The sequence below is a fragment of the Pogona vitticeps genome, chromosome 3 (genome assembly GCF_051106095.1).
Source record: "Pogona vitticeps strain Pit_001003342236 chromosome 3, PviZW2.1, whole genome shotgun sequence".
Taxonomy (NCBI): domain Eukaryota; kingdom Metazoa; phylum Chordata; class Lepidosauria; order Squamata; family Agamidae; genus Pogona; species Pogona vitticeps.
In genome coordinates, this window is record NC_135785.1 from 18,943,675 (window position 1) to 18,965,387 (window position 21,713).

At 42.4% G+C, this 21,713-nt stretch overlaps 1 protein-coding gene across 2 annotated transcripts in view; it reads right to left on the reverse strand.

Annotated features, from left to right (window-relative positions):
• SERPINI1 (serpin family I member 1) overlaps positions 1 to 21,713 on the reverse strand; it is a 187,091-nt gene continuing 165,378 nt past the window's right edge. For both annotated transcript variants that reach the window (XM_072996165.2, XM_078389681.1), the window contains exons 6-9: positions 17,270 to 17,367; positions 9,320 to 9,406; positions 4,267 to 4,356; positions 1 to 390 (exon numbers count right to left, since the gene is read on the reverse strand). In XM_072996165.2, the coding sequence (XP_072852266.2) occupies positions 314 to 390; positions 4,267 to 4,356; positions 9,320 to 9,406; positions 17,270 to 17,367 (352 nt within the window). In that variant the 3' untranslated portion in view covers positions 1 to 313. The remainder of the gene's footprint in view (positions 391 to 4,266; positions 4,357 to 9,319; positions 9,407 to 17,269; positions 17,368 to 21,713) is intronic.

Genomic DNA, 21,713 nt, shown 5'->3' on the forward strand with positions numbered 1-21,713 from the left:
CACCGACATGGATATGGTCTTTATTTTAAAGGACCACCACAACAAATCAACACAAGGACGACGACATTTACTTTAATACTGAAAGCTTTTCTTCCACAACTGTGGTCTGCATTTTCTAGCTTGAAGTTGTTTGCTTTTTTTTTCCTTTTTCAACAGTGTTTCAAAGGTAACATTGCAAAAAGAGAAAGAAAACCACACGGCAAACCTTAAATACATCAATTGCAAATCAGTGTGCTTATTTTCTGTGTGTGCGTGTGTGTAGTGTGTGTGTGTGTGTGTGTGTGTTTACGTACACTGTGAGCCTGTGGGGATATTAAAGTTCTTCAAAATCATGGGCACTTGTATTCATTGCTTCTGGGTGCATAACTCTCCCCATGAAAATGATGGTACCTAAAGGGGAAAAAAAGAGCGTCAAAGAGAAAGATATATAAAGGACAGTAGAGAGTCCGAAGGAGGTATTTTTATGGAAAAAAACTCAAAAATCAAATCTAGTATATCTCCCCATACACCAGCAAATAGCAGCTTTTTAGCTATATGAGATAAGCTGAAGAAATGTGTCAGGGAAAAGGCCACCTCTCCCCCTCCAGGGCCATATAAGATGCTGTTCCCTTCTGAGTCGTTGTTTTAATGAAATAAAAGGATGCTAAATCCTGCATTATGGATCGCTGGCATGAAGGAAAACAGGTGTATTCATGAGTGAGTAATTGATGGGAAAAGAAAAAAGGAAAAGAGATGTTTAGCGTATTTGGCCTTCCTTCAAGGCTTGTTTTCATAACTGACACAGGGGGTGGTTACTTGAGAAAGACTGACAGATTGATTTCTATTTCTATATCATCCCATCAGGGCTGCCACTCTCTCGGCGGTTCACAAAGATTCCCGTTATTCTTGAAGTTTGCAAGGTTTGGGGCTGAATGTATGTGGAACAGATTTCAAATATATACATTTCTGTAGGTTGTTGTAGGGTTTTCAGGCTGTTTGGCTGTGTTCTGGAGGTTTTTCTTTCCAACGTTTTGCCACTTTCTGTGGCTGGCATCATCAGAGGACAGGAGTTAGACGTCTGTCTGTGTTCTGGTGTAGCATGTGGGATAGTTGAGTATTTGTAGCTATGGTATCAGGTTTTTGTCCTTTTCAGGAGACTGGGTGATTATGGTGATCAGGGTGTTTTTTGTTATGGGTGTATTTCTGTGATAACGGGGTAGGTGATCTGTCACTGTGATTGATGGGTGTTGTTAGCTAGTCTTCTGTGTGCAGTGATCACCGATCCTTGTGGCTGGGTACAGTTCATTGACCTTTTTGCAGGGTGTATTTTTCAGTGCTGGGAGCCAGGCTTTGTTGAGTTTTAGATTTTATTCTTTTTTGTTGAAGCTGGGCTGATGTCTGTGGATTTCAATGGCTTCCCTGTGTAGTCTAACATAATGATTGCTGGTGTTGTCCAGTACTTCTGTGTTTTGAAATAGGATTTCATGTCCAGGTTGTTTCAGGGCACGTTCAGCTATTGCTGATTTTTCAGGTTGTTTTAGCCTGCAGTGTCTTTCATGTTCTTTGATTCTGGCGTGGATGCTGCGTTTTGTGGTCCCAATATATACCTGGCCACAACTACAAGGTATCTGGTATACTCCTGCGGTGGTAAGGGGATCCCTTTTGTCCTTTGCTGACCATAATATTTGTTGTATTTTTGTGTTGGGCCTGAATACTGTCTGTAGGTTGTGCTTTTTCAAAAGTTTCCCCATGCAGTCAGTGACCTCTTGATGTATGGCAGAAATACTTTATTTGTGGGTGGCTGTTTTTCTTCTTCAGTTCGCTGTCATTTTCTCAGCTTAATGGCTCTTGTGATTTGAAGGAATGAAAGATCCTGATTACCATAACCACCTAATCTCTTGAAAAGTACAAAAATCTGATCCCACAGCTACAAATACTCAACTATCCCACACTCTACACCAGAACACAGAGTTCTAAGTCCTGTCCTCTGAAGGTGCCGGCCACAGAGACTGGTGAAACGTTAGGAAGAAAAACCTCCAGAACATGGCCAATCAGCCCAAAAAACCTACAGTAGCCATCAGATCCTGGCATTGAAAGCCTTCATACATTTCTTCTCAACTGTTTATTGCATCTTTTTATAATAATGAGCATTCAAATTAAACTAGTATTTTATTTAGGAAAATATCTCCAAAACATTTTTTTTGTCCCATTGGGATCCAGAATAGTTCAGGGCTGGATGTTTCTGATAAGGTTTTTTGTAATGGAAAGCCTTACCAATGTATCTCATTGGTCAGATGCACCCATCCTGCTCTAGATGGCCAGAAAACAGTCACGATATTTTTGCCATGGTATGACCAGCATAGCTCTTAAACACAGAGTTTGTTGCTTGGATTTTATGTAGGAAATTACCAGCTCTTCCAGTTAATGAGGATGCAGACAGGCCATCACTCTGATGTTTAAAAGAGCATTTGTTCATAAAGTAGAAGAAAGGGAATCATATTGTTCACAGTCACTAACTGCCCTCCACCATGCACCCCTAAGTCCACCCCAAAACCATTTTCTCACAAAAAAGGGGGAAGCTAGGAGCAGTTATTCTCCCTTAAGACAGGACACATCCTCTGCCATATGCTTCTTGTCCCTTAAAGAAAGAAGTCTCTTTACAAAATCGAAATAGACTTCTGGTTATTTCCCCAGTGTTCTGACCATGATCTGCAGCAAGTGAAGCGGGGTAAACATTGGTCCCTGGATCCCTGGGGTTGCCCAGTCTCTGTACAGACCATTCTTTCATCTGCTAGAGAAGCAGACAAAACTGCCCTATGCCCATTTTTAACCTAGACATAAGTCTTCCTGAACTTAGTAAAACTTACTTCTGAATAGTAAAGCACAGGATTGCACTGTTAAGTCTCCAGTGCTATGCTGTCCAACCTACTGGTCCATGTTACCTAGTACTGGCTATTCAAACTGGAAAGCAGTTCTGCTAACTCTCAGATGGAACAGTTCTTTCCCATTCCAGCAACTCAAGACCTTTTTTAAATTGATGTTGGTGGGAATTGAACTTCCAGTTTTAGCATGCAAAGCATGTGCTAGACCGCCGAGCTACCGCCTCTCTCCAGGAATGCAGGTGAAGTTTACTCGATATATTCTTAAATCAATCTGTTCTGTTATGGAGCAGGTAATTCTCATTGGCCCTCCCTGCCCGACACATAAATAACAGATCATACCCGTCTTCTGGGTCCTCTTGGATCCAAGAAGTTTTAGAATTCTGCTGCAATATCCAAGAGATAATGCAACAGAGCACTCGGTGTCTGTCGAAGACATTGCACCTGCAGCTTCAAAGATAGCTTGATAGAAGGCGGACAGCAGGGCATGTTCTTTAAGAAGGAAACCACAGATTTGAGACATGCCCTCCTGTCCTCCTTCTGTCAAGCTATCTTTGATGCTGCAGGTGCTCCCTCTTGCAGTGTGCAGCCATTTACAGTATTCTTGTCTGGCTCATTTTGTAGGACCAAAACACAAGAAATGGGCAGGTTTGCAATTAGAAGCAGAGCTGCCTTAAGTAGTAAAGAACCCATGATTAACGTCTGACCTTTTTTTGGCAACTAAATCAGCTTGTTTCTATTTGCTGATTAGTCATCAGGAGTAATCAATGTGCTTACAAACTGACTGCACAGCCATGGCAGCTTTGGAGAATGTGTCTCTGGGGAAAGATAATGTTTTATCACTTCCTAACTGCAAAGCTGCCCATCTTGTGTGCTTTGGCCCTTTTAGAAATACCTTTTAAAGTAAGTGAGTAAATGGGAATATACCACGTAGGGTTTTGGTGCCCCCTCCGGGAGAGAAACATTAAAAGGACCATTCAGAAACTCAAAATACTCCAGGGTTATTTCACACATTCTCCAAAGGGAGGTGCTCGGAAAAAAACTGCATAGTTATCATTTGCGGGTGAGAGTGCAGAGATGAAAAAGTCAACGTGCGGAGAATGGTGACTTTTTCCAGTTCATGTACAGAGGACAACCTGATTAGCCTTTGAATCTTACTTCAGTGCTGGAGATGAAATATGGCTCCCATATGTGAACGTAGCTATCAACAGGACAGCTTGGTGGCTGAAAACATTTTTGACTTCCAACCCTTTGCCACCCCTCACCCTTCAGTAAATACCACCTAAGGTGGCTGCCTCCCTTTGCCTAAAGATAAGGCTGGCTCAGGGCAACTGGCATTTTCCTAACTTATTAGGGAGGACTCTCAATAGGACTAGAGAGAAAAGCATAACAGACAGAGATGACTCACCTGTTCGTCTGTTCCTCACCACAAAGAAAAAGGGGTGGTCCACTATCACCTGGGGATACAGCACTGCCATCCTACTAATGGCAATCATTCCTGGAGAGAGGAATTAAAAGCAAAGAGGTAAGAGCTTAAAGACCCAAACAAGGTTCCTCCCATACAATCCCTCTTTCTGTGTCATTGCATTAACGACATACAGCAAGTGCTGAAGCAGAGATTAAAAACTTGCAATTGCCACCACCAATCTTCCACACAGCACACAACTACCGACCCAATCGACAACAAAGGGAGACCTGGAAAGAAACGGATGTGTCTGAGAATGTGCAATTTATTTCTACTTCTTAAGGGAAAGGTTTGTAACTTACAGAGAGGCAGGGCTTTGAAAGAGAGTTATGGTGCCTATTCCTTTTCACAGGAAATGCATTGCCCTTGACGGTCCCACCACCCACTGAATGTTGAATGGATTCAATGAAATATAATTTGTTGGCTCCAAATGTCGATCCAGGGTCGTTCCCTTCAGCCCACTGTTATTTAAATTCTGGACCAAAGAAAATAACTGCAGGTTTCAGTACAAATGAATGCATTTTCCATGCAAGTTACTGTAAAATTCTATCTTACTCTGGTGACCATTAACAGGTGAAGTTGTATTGGTGGGCTTCTGTCTGAAACTACACACCATTGATGCCGGGGGGGGGGCTTACCCTCAAGAAGTGAATTCCTTTTGCTTTCTTGCACATATGGAAGGCAAAGGGCTGGCAATTAATGAGTTTCCTGCTGGGATTCTTTAGCCTGTGTCAAGCCCAACAGCAACTTGCTAATTGCGGACCAGAAGCAATTAAATGTTACCCTTTTCACCTTCTGCATGAATAAAAAAGCAACAGGCTTTCAGCTGAGCAGAGATAAGACTCTTCTTTAGGGGCTGGTTCAGATGTTAGTTCCCATTAATCACAGTTTAACACACTGGGGACCACTCTTAAGAAGATGTATTCTCTGTCTTGAACCCAACTCTTCAACTTAAACATTAAAAACTACAGTGGTGCCTGGCTAGACAGTTACCCCGCATGACAGTTTTTTTCGCTAGACATTGACTTTTTGCGACTGCTATAGCGATTCGCAAAACAGTGATTCCTATGGGGGAATTTCGCTGGACAATATTTGGTCCCTGCTTCGCAAACCGATTTTCGCTAGATGACAATTTTGACAGCTCCCTCTGCGCTCGCAAAATGGGTGTTTTCGGGACCTAAGCTTCGCAAGTTAGCTATTTAAACAGCTGGTCGGCGGTTCACAAAGCGGCTTTCCTATGGCCGACCTTCACTAGACAACAATGATTCTTCCCCATTGGAACACATTAAACAGGTTTCAATGCATTCCAATAGGGAAATGCTTTTCGCTAGACAATGATTTCACTAAACAGCGATTTCAGTGGAACGGATTATCATCATCTAGCGAGGCACCACTGTACTGTATCAGCTCCAGCCAAGTGGTCTGCCATATTCCTCAGCTCAACCTATGAGTGGAAATGGAGTCCCCTCAGTCCTCTTTCCAAACTCTTGAAGAAGATTGATTGATCAGTTGCTGCCACCACTTCTTTCCCCCTTACTCAACAGGCAGAGGTGGTTTCTGGTAGGCAGGTGTCATAGAAGCTCCTTCTCCCAGGTTTATTTTCAGTAGAATCATAGAATCACAGAGTTGGAAGAGACCACAGAGGCCATCAGATCCAACACCCTGCCATGCAGGAACTCCATCAAAGCACTCCCAACAGAGGGCCATCCAGCCTTTGCTTAAAAACCTCCAAAGAAGGAGAGTCCACCAGACTCCGAGGCAGCCTCTTCCACTGCCAACCAGCTCTGACTGTCAGGAAGTTCTTCCTGAGATTCAGGTGGAATCTCTTTTCCTGTAGTTTGAAACCACTGCTCCTTGTCCTAATGTCTGGAGCCATGGAAAACAAACCTGTCCCTTCCTCAACATGACATCCCTTCAAATATCTAAACATGGCTATCATGCCCCTCTTAACCTTCTTTTAAGGCTAAACATTCCCAGCTCCCTAAACCAGTCCTCATAGGACCTGGCTTCCTTTGACCATTTTGGTCGCCCTCCTCTGGACACATTCCAGGTTGTCAACATCCTTCTTGAATTGAGGTGCCCAGAACTGGAAACAATACTCCAGGTGAGGTCTGACCAAAGCAGAATAGAGTGGTACTATCACTTCCCTTGATCTAGACACTATACTCCTATCGATGCAACCAAGAATTGCATTGGCTTTCTTGGCAGCCGCATCACACTGCTGACTCATGTTCAGTTTGTGGTCTACCAAGACTCCTAGATCCCTTTCACAGGTACTGTTGTCTAGCCAGGTGTCTTCCATCCTATATCTGTGCAGTTCATTTTTTTTCTGCCTAACCGTAGGACCTTACATTTCTCCCTGCTGAAATTCTTTTTCTTAGTTTTGGCCCAAGACTCTAATCTGTCAAGGTCATTTTGAATTTTCACCCCGTTCTCTGGGGAATTACCAACCCCCTCCCAATTTCACATCATCTGCAAATTTAATCAGCATACTCTCTATTCCTTCATCCAAGTCAGTGATAAAGATGTTGAAGAGCACAGGGCCCAGAACAGAACCCTGAGGCATCCAAGATGAAGAGAAGCCATTGGTGAGCACCCTTTGGGTTCAGTCAGTCAACCAATTACAACTCCACTGAACAGTAGCACTGTCTAGCTTTTTACTAGCTTCCTTGCAAGAATATCATGGGGAATTTTGTCAAAGGCCTTACTGAAAGGTAAGTAGAAAGTATGCGCCAGTAGGTTGCCAGTTAATTACCACTTCAGAGAAAAAAAAGAAATTAACAAAGTCCTCTATGTACCAATTCCATTCCTTAAATACTCACCAAAGCCATGCTTTTGGCTTTCTCTTGGCTACAGCCACGGTCTCACCTCCCAAGAGGATGCAGTTGTCCAGCCTGCTTCTCCCCTTGGATGCTGACCTCAGAGCAATTACTTTCTGCTGTGACACCAGGCTTAGGATCCCTTGTCGTTTCTGACTGGCTAGTTTCCTTTGGTCAGGGACAATATTACAGCGAGAGCTCACCCAGTCTATTTTGTGTTTTCTACAGCGGGTAACCAGAAGCCTCCAAGAGAGGCATGAAGTCAATAATTCTCTCCTGCCATTGCCTCCCCATAGTTGGTACTCAGTGTCTTGATGCTGAGACCACACGAGGTAATGAGGTATCCATTCCCTTATTCTTCTTGAACACATCTAGTCCTAACCATGTGCCTAAGCCAGAAGGGCTCAAAGATGTTCATGCACTGGAACGTACTGAGCAAAATTTAGCTGTCTTTATATGACAGTCTCTTCATCTCCACTGTCGTCTCCCTGTTGTCGTGAAAGCCTTCACTTTTTACTTCATCATTTACAGCCAAGGTAGGGCTCGGAAGCAATAGGCACTCGTATGATGTCCGCAGGATAACTGGATAAACTAGTTAAAAATAGCTCAGGATTGTGACAGCCTCAAATGATTGTTACAAAGCGGCATTACAGTGAGGAGATTTAATTTTTAATATCTTGGCACGCAAAGGGAATACTCCGGGCCAAACATATTAGCAGCAAGGCAGGGTTCAGTTTTAATTAAATTTCGAAAATTTTAATAACTGCCCTCTGGAGAACTTTGTGCTTTCCAAGCAGTTTTGGAACTTTTTATTATTATTATTATTACATTGACATGTGGGGGAAAGAATGAAAAGTCTACAAACTCAGGCGTGAGGGCAATAGCTGTTTGCATAACTTGGGGACTGTGGTCTAGTCAGGAAGAATTGTCTTTCTCCTTACAACACACACACACACACACACAAAATCTCAACAGATCAATTTGTGACATAAAGTACAAAAAAATTGTTCACTGATAAGGAAAGTGAATATTTACACCTGACAAGCTAACAGCTCAACTGCCTAGCCTTCCGTAACAAAAACTATTCCTATTTAGTGTCTCTACTGAACATAACTGTGTTCCTGCATTATTTCCGGCTCACTGTAAAAATTATTTCCTACACTCAGATCAAATTCTTTGCTATATAACTGCAGTGGATTGGCAACAACAACAACAAACAAGCCCTAAACAGCTAGGGTCTGAGGACCGCATCTCACTTTATGAGATCCCCTGAGTGTTATCAGCAGGAGAGGCCTTTTTCTTTCTTCACAGGTGCATTTGGTGGGCGTATGGGAGAGGGCTTTCTCTGTTGCTGCTCCCAGGCTGTGGAACTCCCTCCCACAGGAGGCCCGACTGGCCCCATCTTTGCTGCCCTTCTGTAAGTGTAAAAAGACCCTTCTCTACAGGCAAGCTTGCCCTGAGTGAGTGACTGGCTGACTGAGTAGGGGTTTTTAATAGACTGTTGTGCCTTACTGCTTCGAATGTGTTTTTGGGGTTGCTGTTGTTTACGGTTTTTTAGTGTGGCAAATGTTTGAGCCTTTTTTTAGTTATTTATATACTCATATACTGTTTTTAGCGTGAAATATTGTTTTTTAATTATGTAAGCCGCCTTGTGTCCTTTTTAAGGAGAAAAGTGGGGTAAAAATATTTTAAATACATAAATAATATTCCCAGTTTCAGTATCAGGAGATGCTTTAGCTTCTCACTGAGCCCCAGCAACCCAGCTGTGTTTTTTCTCATATCTTTTCTAGATTTACACATAGATTGTCAGTCTTCCTTCCTCCACCTCTCCCTAATTTCCCACTTCTTTATTTTCCTAAACAGAAAGAGACAGATTCACATGGCCTTTCCATGGCAAAGCATATCTGCCAAATTCAAGAGCTTTTGCAAACAGGTTTAGGGCTCTTGAAAGGATTTCCTGAAACAATTAACCCCCCCCCCCCAAATAAAACCTCTATCATACAAACTTCAAAGGAGTACTTCAATTCAATTGTTATAAGCTCAGTATTTGGGCACTATATTTGGCTAGTACAAATATCAAATATTTTTAAAGAACTGGGAAGGAAAGATGGTGGCCTGGTTCCTATACATATCAGCCTGTGCATGTAGTGAAGTCCATAGTTTCCAAAAGCATATACCTGAGGCAGCAGCAGCTTCAGAGCCTTCTTCATTAACTTCAAAGATAGACTTGTGAATTGCTTTTGAAAGATAAAGATCTTTGTTGTCTGGAGAAGAGACAAAAGTTAGAAGGAAACATGAGATTTGGCCTGAAATCCACTATAAATGGAAACCAACTGTTATTTATTACAATAGGAAATGGATAACACTCTTTGTACACAACAGTGAAGATGTGGTTATTTCATTTCAATTTCTAAACTTGTAATCAGGGACACCATTATTTGTAAGTAATGCCCTCTGAGTAGAGAGGAATGTACTTCCAGGCAAAACACACACAAAGAACTCTTTCTCACTTCTACATTTCACTGCCGTGTTGTCATACTCCTCTACTCCTGGCCTTGGTCAAGGGAGGAGAAATGAAAAGGACAGGTAGCTATAACTGATCATTCAGGGTATAATAAAAGGGAAAAGAAGGTCAAGAAGAATTTATTGGTTCATAAACCTGGGAGACCAATCTGACACAACACCAGTCTGCAGAATTTCGAGTTGCCACATCCCGAGTCAGAGTGGCACCAATGACATCCAATATTTATTTATTTACTCATGCATGCACGCATGCACACACTCAGTCACTCACTCATTATACTTTTATACTCATCTGGCTGAGCTCCACTTTGGGCAGTTTACAGCAAAACACAGCGGCAGTGTAATTACAATATCAATGTGACAGAACAGGAAAGAAAAAATAATAAAATACAAATAAACAATACAATTAGCAAGCATTAAAACACACTTACATAATAAACATTTAAAATGGCTGTATTGATCAAATTAATTAGGGTAGATAAGTTCAGCAGACTCCACAGATATAACATTTTGAGATGCCTGCCTGAATAACAGTTTTTTAAGTGACATCTAACTAGTCGCCAAAAAAAGGGGGGTAAGATGAATTGCAGGAGGGAGTTCATTCCACAGCTGAAGACCAACCGATAAGAAGGCCTGCTGTCTCAACTTCTCCTGCCAGGCCTATCTTGGTGTCAGCATCCTCAGCTAGCCTGCTTGGGATACTCGTGTAGGAGACATCCAGATGGAAGTAGGCATTCTGCCAGGTGCTGAAGTCCCAAATCATTTAGGACTTTTCACCTTGAAGCTGGCACGGAAACGTCCAACAGAAGAGCAATTTTATTGCCCTTATACTGCTTGGTTTTATGGTAGGCAGTCTAGAAATGATGCAACATAAACAAGTAAGAAATTTTTAAAATGTGCACCTGGAAACTTCAACAAGGACTGTCAAGGAAGCCACGAGCTCCTTTCTAATTTATTACAAGTTATTCTCAGCCTGTGGTGCAGCCTTTCACTGACTCAGATCAAAACCACTCATAGGATCTCCACATGTTGCTGGGCAGTAGCTCCCCAAATCCATGACATCAGGCCATGCTGGTTGAGGATTCTGGGAACTAAAGTCCAACAACACCTGGACACTTAAGTGCAGGAATCAGTGCATTTGATGCCGGCACAGGTGGCCAGCCCAATTAACATCCACCCCCCAGAATCTGCAGGACCACTTACCAAATGGCGTCATCTCCTGCGCCCCAATCATGGCAGTAGCCTGGCTGCCATAGCCCTGCCTCCCTGCTCACCTGACAACTCCAGCAAGGGGGAGGGAGGATGGGTTTCCCTGCTCAGCCACAGAGTGGCTGGTTGAGCAGGGAGGTGGGGCTGCAGCAGCTGGGCTACTGCCTTGATTGGGTCACAGGAGATGACACCAGCCATACATGTTGTACGGCAAGTGGTCCACTAGCTTCTGGGGGTGGCTCTAATTGGCCAGGCCACCCATGCCAGTGGCCTTCATATTCATATATGAACACAAAGACCCCATGGCCATCCCAGGTCTGCTTAGCGTAGCATTGCATCTTCTAACTAGTTGTGCCTTTCCATGATCTCAGGAAGAGGTGCTTCCCACCATCCAAGACCTGATGCCTGATCCTTTTAGTTGCAGATGGCTTCTTGCATAGGAAGAATGTGCTCTTACCAGTAAAATATACACTCCTTGGATAGCTCAGTGGTTTAGGCATCTGGTTGTAAGTTTGATTCCCCACTGTGCCTCCTATGAGCACAGCCAACCTCTGTGGCCTTGGGCAAGCTGCACAGACCCAAGGAACCCCCAGAGGAAGGGAATTGTCACCCACTTCTGAGTATTCTCTACCTTGAAAACCCTGAAAAGGGTATCCATAAGTCAGAACTGTTTTGACAGCCCAAGATTAATATTACTCCAGATCAAAACACACAAGCATTTGCCCCTCAGAACAGAAGCTAAATTAAGAAAACAGGGACTTAAAAAAAACGCAAACACTAATTTATATTCATTTGCCTTGGACCGAACACTAAAGCAGGGTAGGATTAGAGAGAAGAACTTGTTTCTTTGAGTTTTTTTAAAGGGAAATCAGCTTTTGTGAGAAATGCCACAGCATCAAGGCAGAGTGTCAAGTACTTTAAAGAAATGGCCTTAGAAAACAATGCTTCAAAACAGTAGTGCCGTATTTAAGTTAATAAAGCAAACTGAACAATCTTTTCAGCGGCACCTGGAATGTCTTTTTATTCATGGGGAAAAATTAAAGAGTGCTTCCAGGGAGCCCATTTATCTTTTCAGAGCTTATTGCTTAACATTGCTCTATAAACAACTTAATCTTCAAATGGCAGAAGAGTTAATTTTCAAGAGAAACAGGTGTGTAGGTTTAAAGTTCTCTGTCTCAGTTTTGGTAAGGTGACAAAGTGTAAATTCTGAAGAAAACATTTGTCTCATAGGTGAAAGATATATTTAATTCAAGGCATCCACTAGTTGCTGTACTTTATAGTCCAAGTCTATGACTTGCAACGTCAGCACTTTACAGAAACTAAGTAAGACGTAAGAGTGTAAGAACTGTGCTATTGGTTCAAGCCAAAACCAATTAAGCTCAGCTTAATTGGATAGTTGGTTTTTGTTCAACTGTAAAAGGAGGTGGCCTGGATCAGGCATTTGGGGGAAAGAGGACAGGTGTACAGTCGTGCCCCGCTTAACAATTACCCCACATTATGACGAATCCGCTTCATGACGATGTTTTTTCGATCGGAATTGCGATCACAAAACGATGTTTAAAATGGTTTTTTTTCGCTTTGCGAAGATTGGTTCCCTGCTTCGGGAACCGATTCATCACATTACGATGATCAAAACAGCTGATTGTTGGGTTTTCAAAATGGCTGCCGGGTGCTCAAAATGATCCCCTGCTGTGCTTAGGGATGGATTCCTCGCGATACAGGCACCGAAAATGGCCACCGTATGGAGGATCTTCGCTGGACGGTGAGTTTTTAGCCCATTGGAACACATTAACCGGGTTTTAAAGCATTTCAATGGGTTTTTTATTTTCGGTTTACGACGTTTTTGCTCTACAGTGATTTCGCTGGAATGAATTAACGTCGTTAAGCGAGGCACCACTGTACTGCCTACACTTGCCACTCAGGCACAGCGCAAGGAAAAGGATAGTCATGACCACCTTGCCCAGAGCTCTTCCTGCTAGGTGGAGATTTCTTCAAGGTCTGTGGCTTGTTTGTTTTTTAAGAAGAGCCCAGTGTCAGTTCTGCCTTTACTTCTAGATATGAGCTCTAGCATGTCCTTGGTGTCTGGAAGATTCTGGGAATTCTCAGTCGAAGTAACTTTTCAAGGCTGGAATCATCTGCTGTTCTGGTGCAGCAAGGAGAAAAGTAGTGGCTTATCCATCTGAAAAGTGTTGTAAAGGATCAAACTGTACAATAAAGGTATTGCATCATTGCAAGCAGGAATCCCTTAGGTGCTCAACACTGTCTGTCATAGCATCATAGCTTGTCTTGAAGATTACCTTGTTTTGTTTTCTGAATGGTCATTGGGAAGTAAATGTTATGTCTAGTCTGGTCCTTAGAAAACACAGTGGCAGTAATTTTCTGTATAATACAGTGAGTATCTTGCAGCGTGAAGCTGTAATATTTGAAGAAGGACAACTTTGTAAGCAAGGCCAACCATGAAGATCCTTTGGCATGAAACATTGCTTGGGAGAGAACCAAGGACTGGCAATTTTGTGTTATTTAGGAATCTGCTTAAGAGCAGAGTGTGGATACACTTTCCAGAGTGCTGAGCAGTTATCAAGGATACACTGCTGGCCTTTAATTTTTTTTCCTGTAAAAGAATACTTGAGACTTATAAACAAATCCACAAAAGTTACCAGCCTTCACCAAAGGTCGTCGGCTTGCTAAGTAGGGTTGTAAGTAGGACTGACCTGTTGGGGCTTTGAGCTAGGGCACCAAAACATGGAGGTCACCAAAATCTAGAAGCAAATCTACAGGTGAGTGTTTGGAAATCTTCAATCTTCTTCAGGCTACATGTAACCAAATCTCTCAATGATTCTCCATAGGACTTGGTTTCTGCATGCTCCACTAGTTACGTTACTCTCCTCTAAACACATCCCACTCTGGTCATATCCTTCTTAGAATTACAGAACAGTTGGGTTGGAAGGGGCCTTAAAGGCTATCAACTCCCTGCTCAATGCAGGAATCCAGATCCAGGAAAGCAGATCTGACAGATGGTTGTCCAATTTTCTCTTGAACACCTCCAAAGTTCTTAAACTGGGGTGGCCAGCCTACTCCAGGTGAATCTGATCAAAGCAGATGGAGCAGTACTGCTATCTCCCTTGATCACACCACCCCAATTCTGCTGATGCAGTCAAGAATTACATTAGCTTTCTGGTTACCACGCCACCCTTTTATCCCAGGTTCTCTTTATGATTTTCTAAAATAATGGTTTGAAACCTTGGTTCTGCAAGTGTTCTTAGACTAAAATTCCCAGAAGCCTTCACCACTAGCTGTGCTGGGCAGGATTTCTGGGAGTTGATACTCCAAGAACATCAGGGACCTACGGTTGGGAACCACTGCTCTAAGACCATATATACCACTGCCAAGCTAGGTATCGCTCCATCTGTATCAGAACAACGTTATTAGCAACAAAACCTCTGATGCTGCAACACTGCTTTCCTTTTTCCTTCCATTTTACAAAGGAATGGAGAAAATGACATAGTACAGAATAGATGCATACCTTAAAACCACTGGAAGGGCAAGGGCTATCAGAGAATGGGGTCAGATACCTACATAATCTGGATAGTTCTGGCATGCATAATAGCAAAGTAAATGTTCTCACTCCTCCCCTGCAGTCAGGCCTTCTCAGCAGAAGTGCTCTCCTTGCAATTACCAGCTGACTGCTTTTGCTGGCAATAAACAAAATCTCAGAAATGAGCTTCAGTGTTATATTGAACCACCCAACTCAATTTGGCATCGAAGGTCAGGTGAGAAGTGTGTATGGACAAAGGAGAGAAAAGATAAAAAGGGGGAGAAACATCACACATGAGAACTCTGAATATGTAAGCATAATAGCCAGACTTTGGGATGGGAGACTTTAATTCAATTGTTCAAAAAACCTCCAGCTTATGAATGTGGGATATTGTGCTTCTGTACCCACAATTCAAAAAGCCAGGAAAAGGTCCAATATTGCTGCATAACATCATGCCCGCATTGCCAGCAGGAGAAAGGATGAAAGCTTTACACAGGAAAGGTCAAGCTGAATATTGACAATACCCTATGTCAGCAGTGGGCGTGGTGGCGCTGTGGGCTAAACCGCAGAAGCCTGTGCTGCAGGGTCAGAAGACCAAGCAGTCGTAAGATCGAATCCACGCGACAGAGTGAGTGCCCGTCGCTTGTCCCAGCTCCCACCAACCTAGCGGTTCAAAAGCATGCAAATGCAGGTAGATAAATAGGGACCACCTCGGTGGGAAGGTAACAGCGTTCCGTGTCTAAGTCGCACTGGCCATGTGACCACGGAAGATTGTCTTCGGAGAAAACGCTGGCTCTATGGCTTGGAAACGGGGATGAGCACCGCCCCCTAGAGTCGAACGCAACTGGACAAAAATTGTCAAGGGGAACCTTTACCTTTACCTATGCCAGCAGTCAAGATGGTCTACAGAAAACCCTCTTTTGCTCACTACCATTCACAAAGTGATACCACGCACGAGAAAAAGCCCAGAAGCTGGCTCCTTTTGTTTATCAGTGAACCTTTCTCATCCAGACACAAAGCAATGGTCAGGGCTGTTTTCCAACAAGTGTGAATACTTGTTGCTGTGCAATACCACAGGGCGATGTGGTAGTCAGAACAATGATAGTCACAACTGATACCTTGTTAAGAGGTAGAGCAGGAATGTTCTCACTGATCTTAAGAGCTCTGGTTAGCAGCTTCTGGAAGAAACTTAGCCCAGAGCTGGGATTCCATAACTGTTAAGGAATAGCAGTTCAGCCTTATTTGTAGTAGTTTAAATTTATATATATATATTGCTCTGTTGATGCTTTTGAAATCTCCCCCCCTTTTTTCACTCATGTGATCATTTGCAAAGGTATTGAAAGGTATGCTTTATGATGCATTTAGTTTTTTGTCCCAAACTGCTTTGAACACTTCTCGGTAGGATAAAAAAAAAGCCATCAATAATTTAAGCATGAGTAAGCTGCAGAATTGATTCAGTTCTGTCCTACTCCTGAAGATTCTCCCTTTCCCCAATTAAATTCACAGTGCAGTGACACTTCCCAGATATTCTGCCAGAGGTACTTATTCTTATAAATCAGAGTGGGCAACCTTGGTGAGGCCTACAGCCATTTTTCAGATCTGCCAAACTCCCAAGGGGGGCGGCAGGCGGGGGACTACTAAAAGGGAGGGGCACAGCCAAATATATTAATATCCATATGTGATTTATAAAATATTTTAAAGGTTTTTGTTAACTGAAAGATGATTTAACAGTTAAAAAATTGTGGTTTCCTAAACTGAAAAAAAGTATGTCCATGTTTTCTAGAGGCCCCTGTGGGATATTCAGTGTAGTGTAGTGGACAGAATGACAGACTAGGACTCAGAAGCCATGGGTTTGAATCCCTGCTCATCCATGGAAGCTCACTGGGGCGATGGAAGTCCTTAAATATCTCCCTTACCTTGAAAGCCCTATTAAGGTCACTATAAATCACTTCTGACTTGTCAGCACAAAAAAGTGGACCATTTTTTAAATATGTGGAGCTTCAGAGATTCTGAGGGCTCTTAAAACATAGCAAAATTGTCCCCTCTACATCCCTTAGGGGCCACAATGGGACTTTTTGGGTCAATTCTTTTTTTAAAAAATGAGTGTGTTTGGCAGCTAGGACAGGAATGCTTGGAAAGGGGGCTGTATGTACCCCACAGGTTGCATTTTGCCCACTCTTCATCCATCGGATAGAAACATTCAGCAAACCAAAGGACATACTTGGCCATTTTCATCAGATGTCTGCCATGACATGAATCATACACTGACCACAAAGGAATGATTTTCACCTTCTCAATCTAAGTCTGACGCAAAAACATTTCTCCTTGCCCTAGGACAGAGGGATTTTTAAATACTGGTTTCACAGATTTTCCACACTTGGTTTTTGTACACTAATGTAAAATTGTGCAGAACTAAAACTGTGATGCTGTTTGTCTTGTTACATGAACTGGGACCAAGAATAGCACTGGATGGGGTGTTGGCATCTTTGTGGTCAATCAGCCGGTTCTTTTGGGCTTGATGTGAAACGGTGCATAGCTTCACAAAGAGAAAAGGCGATAGTCTTGCTCAAAAAGGCACACTTTCCTTTGAGACATTTTGTGCAACATGCAGAAAAACTGGCTGATCCTCCCAAAAACAAAACAAAGCAAAGCAACAAATCATGTTCTGTGTCTCAGCCTTGCTCCGGAAGTGAGATCTCTCCTCAGAGTTGGAGAATCCTGAACAGGCTGTTTTGAAGTGCTGGAATGGGTTTATCTGGATTAAAATCTTGGTGAAAAAGAAGATGCCCCCCCATCCCTGTTTTGTAACTATTAGATACACAACAAGCCAACATACACACGAAGAAAAAAGTCTTCTTACCAGACATTGCAGTGAGATCAGCACTGTGGCTGAATACTTCAGAAATTCCAAGGCCTTTCAAAACATCCTTCAGATCAATTTCCTGTTCTATTGTGAACCTAGGCACAATACACACAAAAAAAGAAGGATAAAACTCCCTACTGTTTTTCCCTCCACAAAAGGAAATGAATTGTCACTAGTGAAACAGAGAAAAGAAATTGAATTAATACAGAAGTAGCTTCAAGGGTTTTCCAGTATCTCAACGTCGAGAAAGCATTCCGAATTTTTTTTTAAAAAGTTAAATATTGTATTTATCAAGCTGATGCTCATTACTGACTTTTACTGGACATTGTCTTGTTTGAAATAATATTCTGAGGCTAACTGTTTTGTAGTCACACCGCACTACTGTTTTCAAAGAGCTGGCAAAAAGATGGTGCTGGTGATGTAGTTAATTTGTAGTGACTGTTCAGCAGAAAAAGAGGGAAACTTTTGGAGGTTATTAATTTGTTAAGTCAGAAACAACTTGACAGTATGTAACAATAACAGCTTTGTTAAGGTCGCTAAAATGTATTCAACTTTCACCAGTTTCTGACAGTGAACTCAGAGCAGCCCTGGCTCAATGAAAATATTGCAAGAAAGCTACCAAACCATTATTAAGAAACAATGCAAGCATGTACTTGAGATTTTTTTTCAAAGAAAGAAAGAAAGAAAGAAAAAAAGAAAGAGACATTTATATATATGTTTAATGGGATGACTAGTGGAATTTATATATTTTTAATGGGATGGCTACTGGAATTTCTCTCTCTCTCTCTCTCTCTCTCACACACACACACACACACACACACACACTAGCCATCCCATTAAACATTTATATAAATGTCTTTTTCATTCTTCCTTCCTTCCTTTCTGCTAAGAAAAGGTCTATCATATATATATATGAGACCTTTTCTTAGCAGAAAGGAAGGAAGGAAGGAAGGAAGCAAGGAAGGAAGAATGAAAAAGACATTTATATATATGTTTAATGGGATGGCTAGTGAGAGAGAGAGAGAGAGACAGAGAAAGAAATATATATATATATGTAAAGGAAATCTGTTACCAAACTGGTAAATACTTTGCTTAGGAACATCAACACACAAGCTAAGGTTTCTTGTTAACTGTTTCCAGAGTATCAAGAAATTCAAAACCTCAAATGCTGGTATTTCAAGAGAAACCTGGCAGCCTGAGCCAGAAGTGGCCAGATGGTCTCCTGCTTCAGTCTTCTGTCCACAGCCAAAAGCAGAAAGATCAGCTGTACCTGTATTAACATGAAGTCTGGCAATGACAGGTGCACCACAAAAAGTTGTTTTGAAAAGCAAAACAGCCTCCATCAAGGAAGCTATATAACAACAAACCAGAGTTAACAATCCACTATACAAGCACTTTAAGGACCTGATGGGAGTTCTAAGTCTTGAACTAAATGGAGAGAAATGACAGCATGCCGGACAGAAAGGAAGTGCTAGTTCACTTGATGTAGGGTTATATGTTCTAGAACAAGAGTAGGCAAAGTGCCTTCTTCAGATGTTGTTGCCTGCAGCTCCCAGCATTCCTTGTATTGGACTGGGCAGGGCACATGCTTTAACACCCATTAACCTGAGATTTGGCTAATTTATGCCTCCAAATGATTAAGCGGTCCCTAATGAGAAAGTCTAACATTGTGTTTCTCTATTTAGGAGAAAAGGGGTAGTTAAGGTTGTGACCCCTGCACCCACCTCCCAAGGAAGAAGCTCCATCAAACTCAGGGGCCAGAATCCTGCTAGGAAAAACCACACCGTAACAGCAATTGTGCAAGTGTTTCCCTACAACTAGCGGGCTGTCCTTCATGCCACTGGTTGTGAGAGGAGTACCTTGCTAAGTTGGGGGGAAAGTTCTGGGGCAACAATCATCATTGCATGTGCATGTTCTTGTGCAGAGTTCCGGGCAATGGAACTCATAAACATTCACAAAAAGCCTATTGTAGTTAACAGTCATCATCACCATCTTAAAACTACAGACCTGGAAGAGACCCTAGGGATCATCCAGTCCAGCCACTGTTGGGAAGGCTTCATGGGGAACTGAATTCCCAACCCCTGGCTCTGCAGCCAGATGCCTAAGCTGCTGAACTTACCTAGCAGTTCTTTATGGAATTCATCACCATGAAATGTAGTGAAGTAGAGACGCACACATACACACAAACAAGCAGGAATCCTATTTACTATTCACATGATTGCTTAAGGGCCATTGTGAACATGTTCCTCCCCCAGCCCCATTGTCAGACTCTTCTTTGTGTCCCCAGTCACACACTGGTTGTGAAATTGGACACACACAAAGCGGAGCCCGCAGGAGGGGACAAAAGTACAGCGTGATTACATTTGTGCACACGGTTTTTCTCCCAATTGCGTTTTGATCATAGTATTTACAGCAGTCATTGTCCAGGCAACAAAAATCACACACAAAAGCAAATTTTATATATATATAAAATATACTAAGGCAAATTCATCCATTCTAAGTTGAAACATTCAAACAGTAAAATAAGTCTCAGTGGTTGAGTTTGTGTTCTGATTACAAATATAACAAGGGATAAGATCAGTTCATTGACGGCAGATCAGCCAGTTAGTATTAATTTTGAAAGCTAAATACAGCTGATTAGCCATCAGTGTGTCTCTAAACAGCCAAAGGTTGGAGAAATTACTTCATTTGACTATACCTTCCAAGTCCCATAGTCAGCGTGGCCAGTGACAAACCTGGCTGGGGGATTCTGAAGGTATGACCCAAAAGCTCTCTCTGGTAGTCAACTGGTACTTCCACATCTTGCTTGTGAACTTCCTGGAAGCATCTGTTCGGACATTGTCCTAATCAGGATACTACACGGACCCAAGGTTTGATCCAGAATGTCTCTTGTAGTACTCCAAAAAAAGAAAGATCTCCTGATCCTTCCAGAGCTTAGAAGATCTGGATTCAGTTGATCTTCCTCCCTACTTCATTTATTTGTGGGATGCTTGAGGAGTTTCAGTCTCCTTCAGAACTGTGGAGACAACAGCTTTATCCCACTGGGAGATGTTATTGGTAATACCGCAATGATTCAAACAGAAGACACTTAGCAGGTTGTGTATACTTGGCAGTGTGTTGGATTAGTTAGCAGGAATAACTGACCATTCAGCAACGAAACTCAGAAGGAGACCCTGGGCACCTCAATACTTCTCAGCTGGACCTAGTATATAGGGTATCCCCAATGTCATCTACCCACTCCACTAGGTCCTCCCAAGCAATGCTCCTCTGGGTAGCTACTCCAAGGGAGGCCAGGAAATCATCTATCAGAAATAGGGCCTTCTTTGCTGTGGCACCAACTACTGGTGGAACTGAACTTGCCCCCCCCAAAACATTTAAAAGACTCCTGAAAATATTGCTTTACAGAGAGGCCTTTCTTGGTAATGCTGTCTGATGTGTTTTTCTTGGTGCTTTGTTATAGGCCTCAAGTGCTGCATTTTATCCTGCAATTTATGCCTCTTCGCGTTTTCTGTTTGAGCGTTGTTAACTTCTTTTATCTAATATATGCCTATTGAGTTTTATCTTGCTGCAAACCACCCAGAGTAGTGCATTGAACTAATGGGGCAAAAGAGAGGAAGGAAGGAAGGAAGTTATTTCAAGGATTTAAAAGATCCAGGAGCGGGGAAACTGTGTACTTTCAGCTCCTTTCGAGGAAAGGCAGGCTTAAACATAATAAAAAATTAAATAAAAATGGTATATTTGAAAATCAAGACAGTTTCCCTCACCCTGCAAATGGTGTACTCCATGTAGAGATACAGAGGCAAAAAAACTGTCGCTGGGGGAAATTGTCACCAGAAACAGGTTTGTTATGTTAAAACTAGAAAACAAAAAGAAACATTCCGGACCATCTGGACTTCTCCGGCGAACGAGGCTGTGTGAAAAGCAACCGTGAGAGAAGGTAACAAGAGCCAGATTAAAAATGTCACAGGGATATATCACCAGACAAAGCAGCACTGCTGAAAACACTGAAGGAATGCAAAGGCTTGTGCTGAAGTGACAGGAGCATTAATTATGAAGGATTTCAGTTCCACTGACAATCATTAGGGAACACATGGGAGGAACACGTAGCACACGAAGAGGACAAGTTATCAGGGATCTCGAGAACTCCAGATGGTCAGATTTGGGCTGCTTTTGACCTAGCACACTTCCTGAACATAGACATCAAGCCTAGGGGATAGCAGTTTTATTTATGCATCTATTTAGTGAAACATGTACAACTCACCTTCTATCAGTTAGTAGATTGTGCTGCTAGCTTCTGAAGCCACGTAAGACCAATCCAGATGTAAAACATAACAGATGTTGTAAAAAACTAACTCATCCCTATCTCCACCTCTAAAGTAAAGTGAAACTGGGCTTTAAATCTGTCAATCAAGCCAAACAAGGTTTCTAGAAATACTAGGAC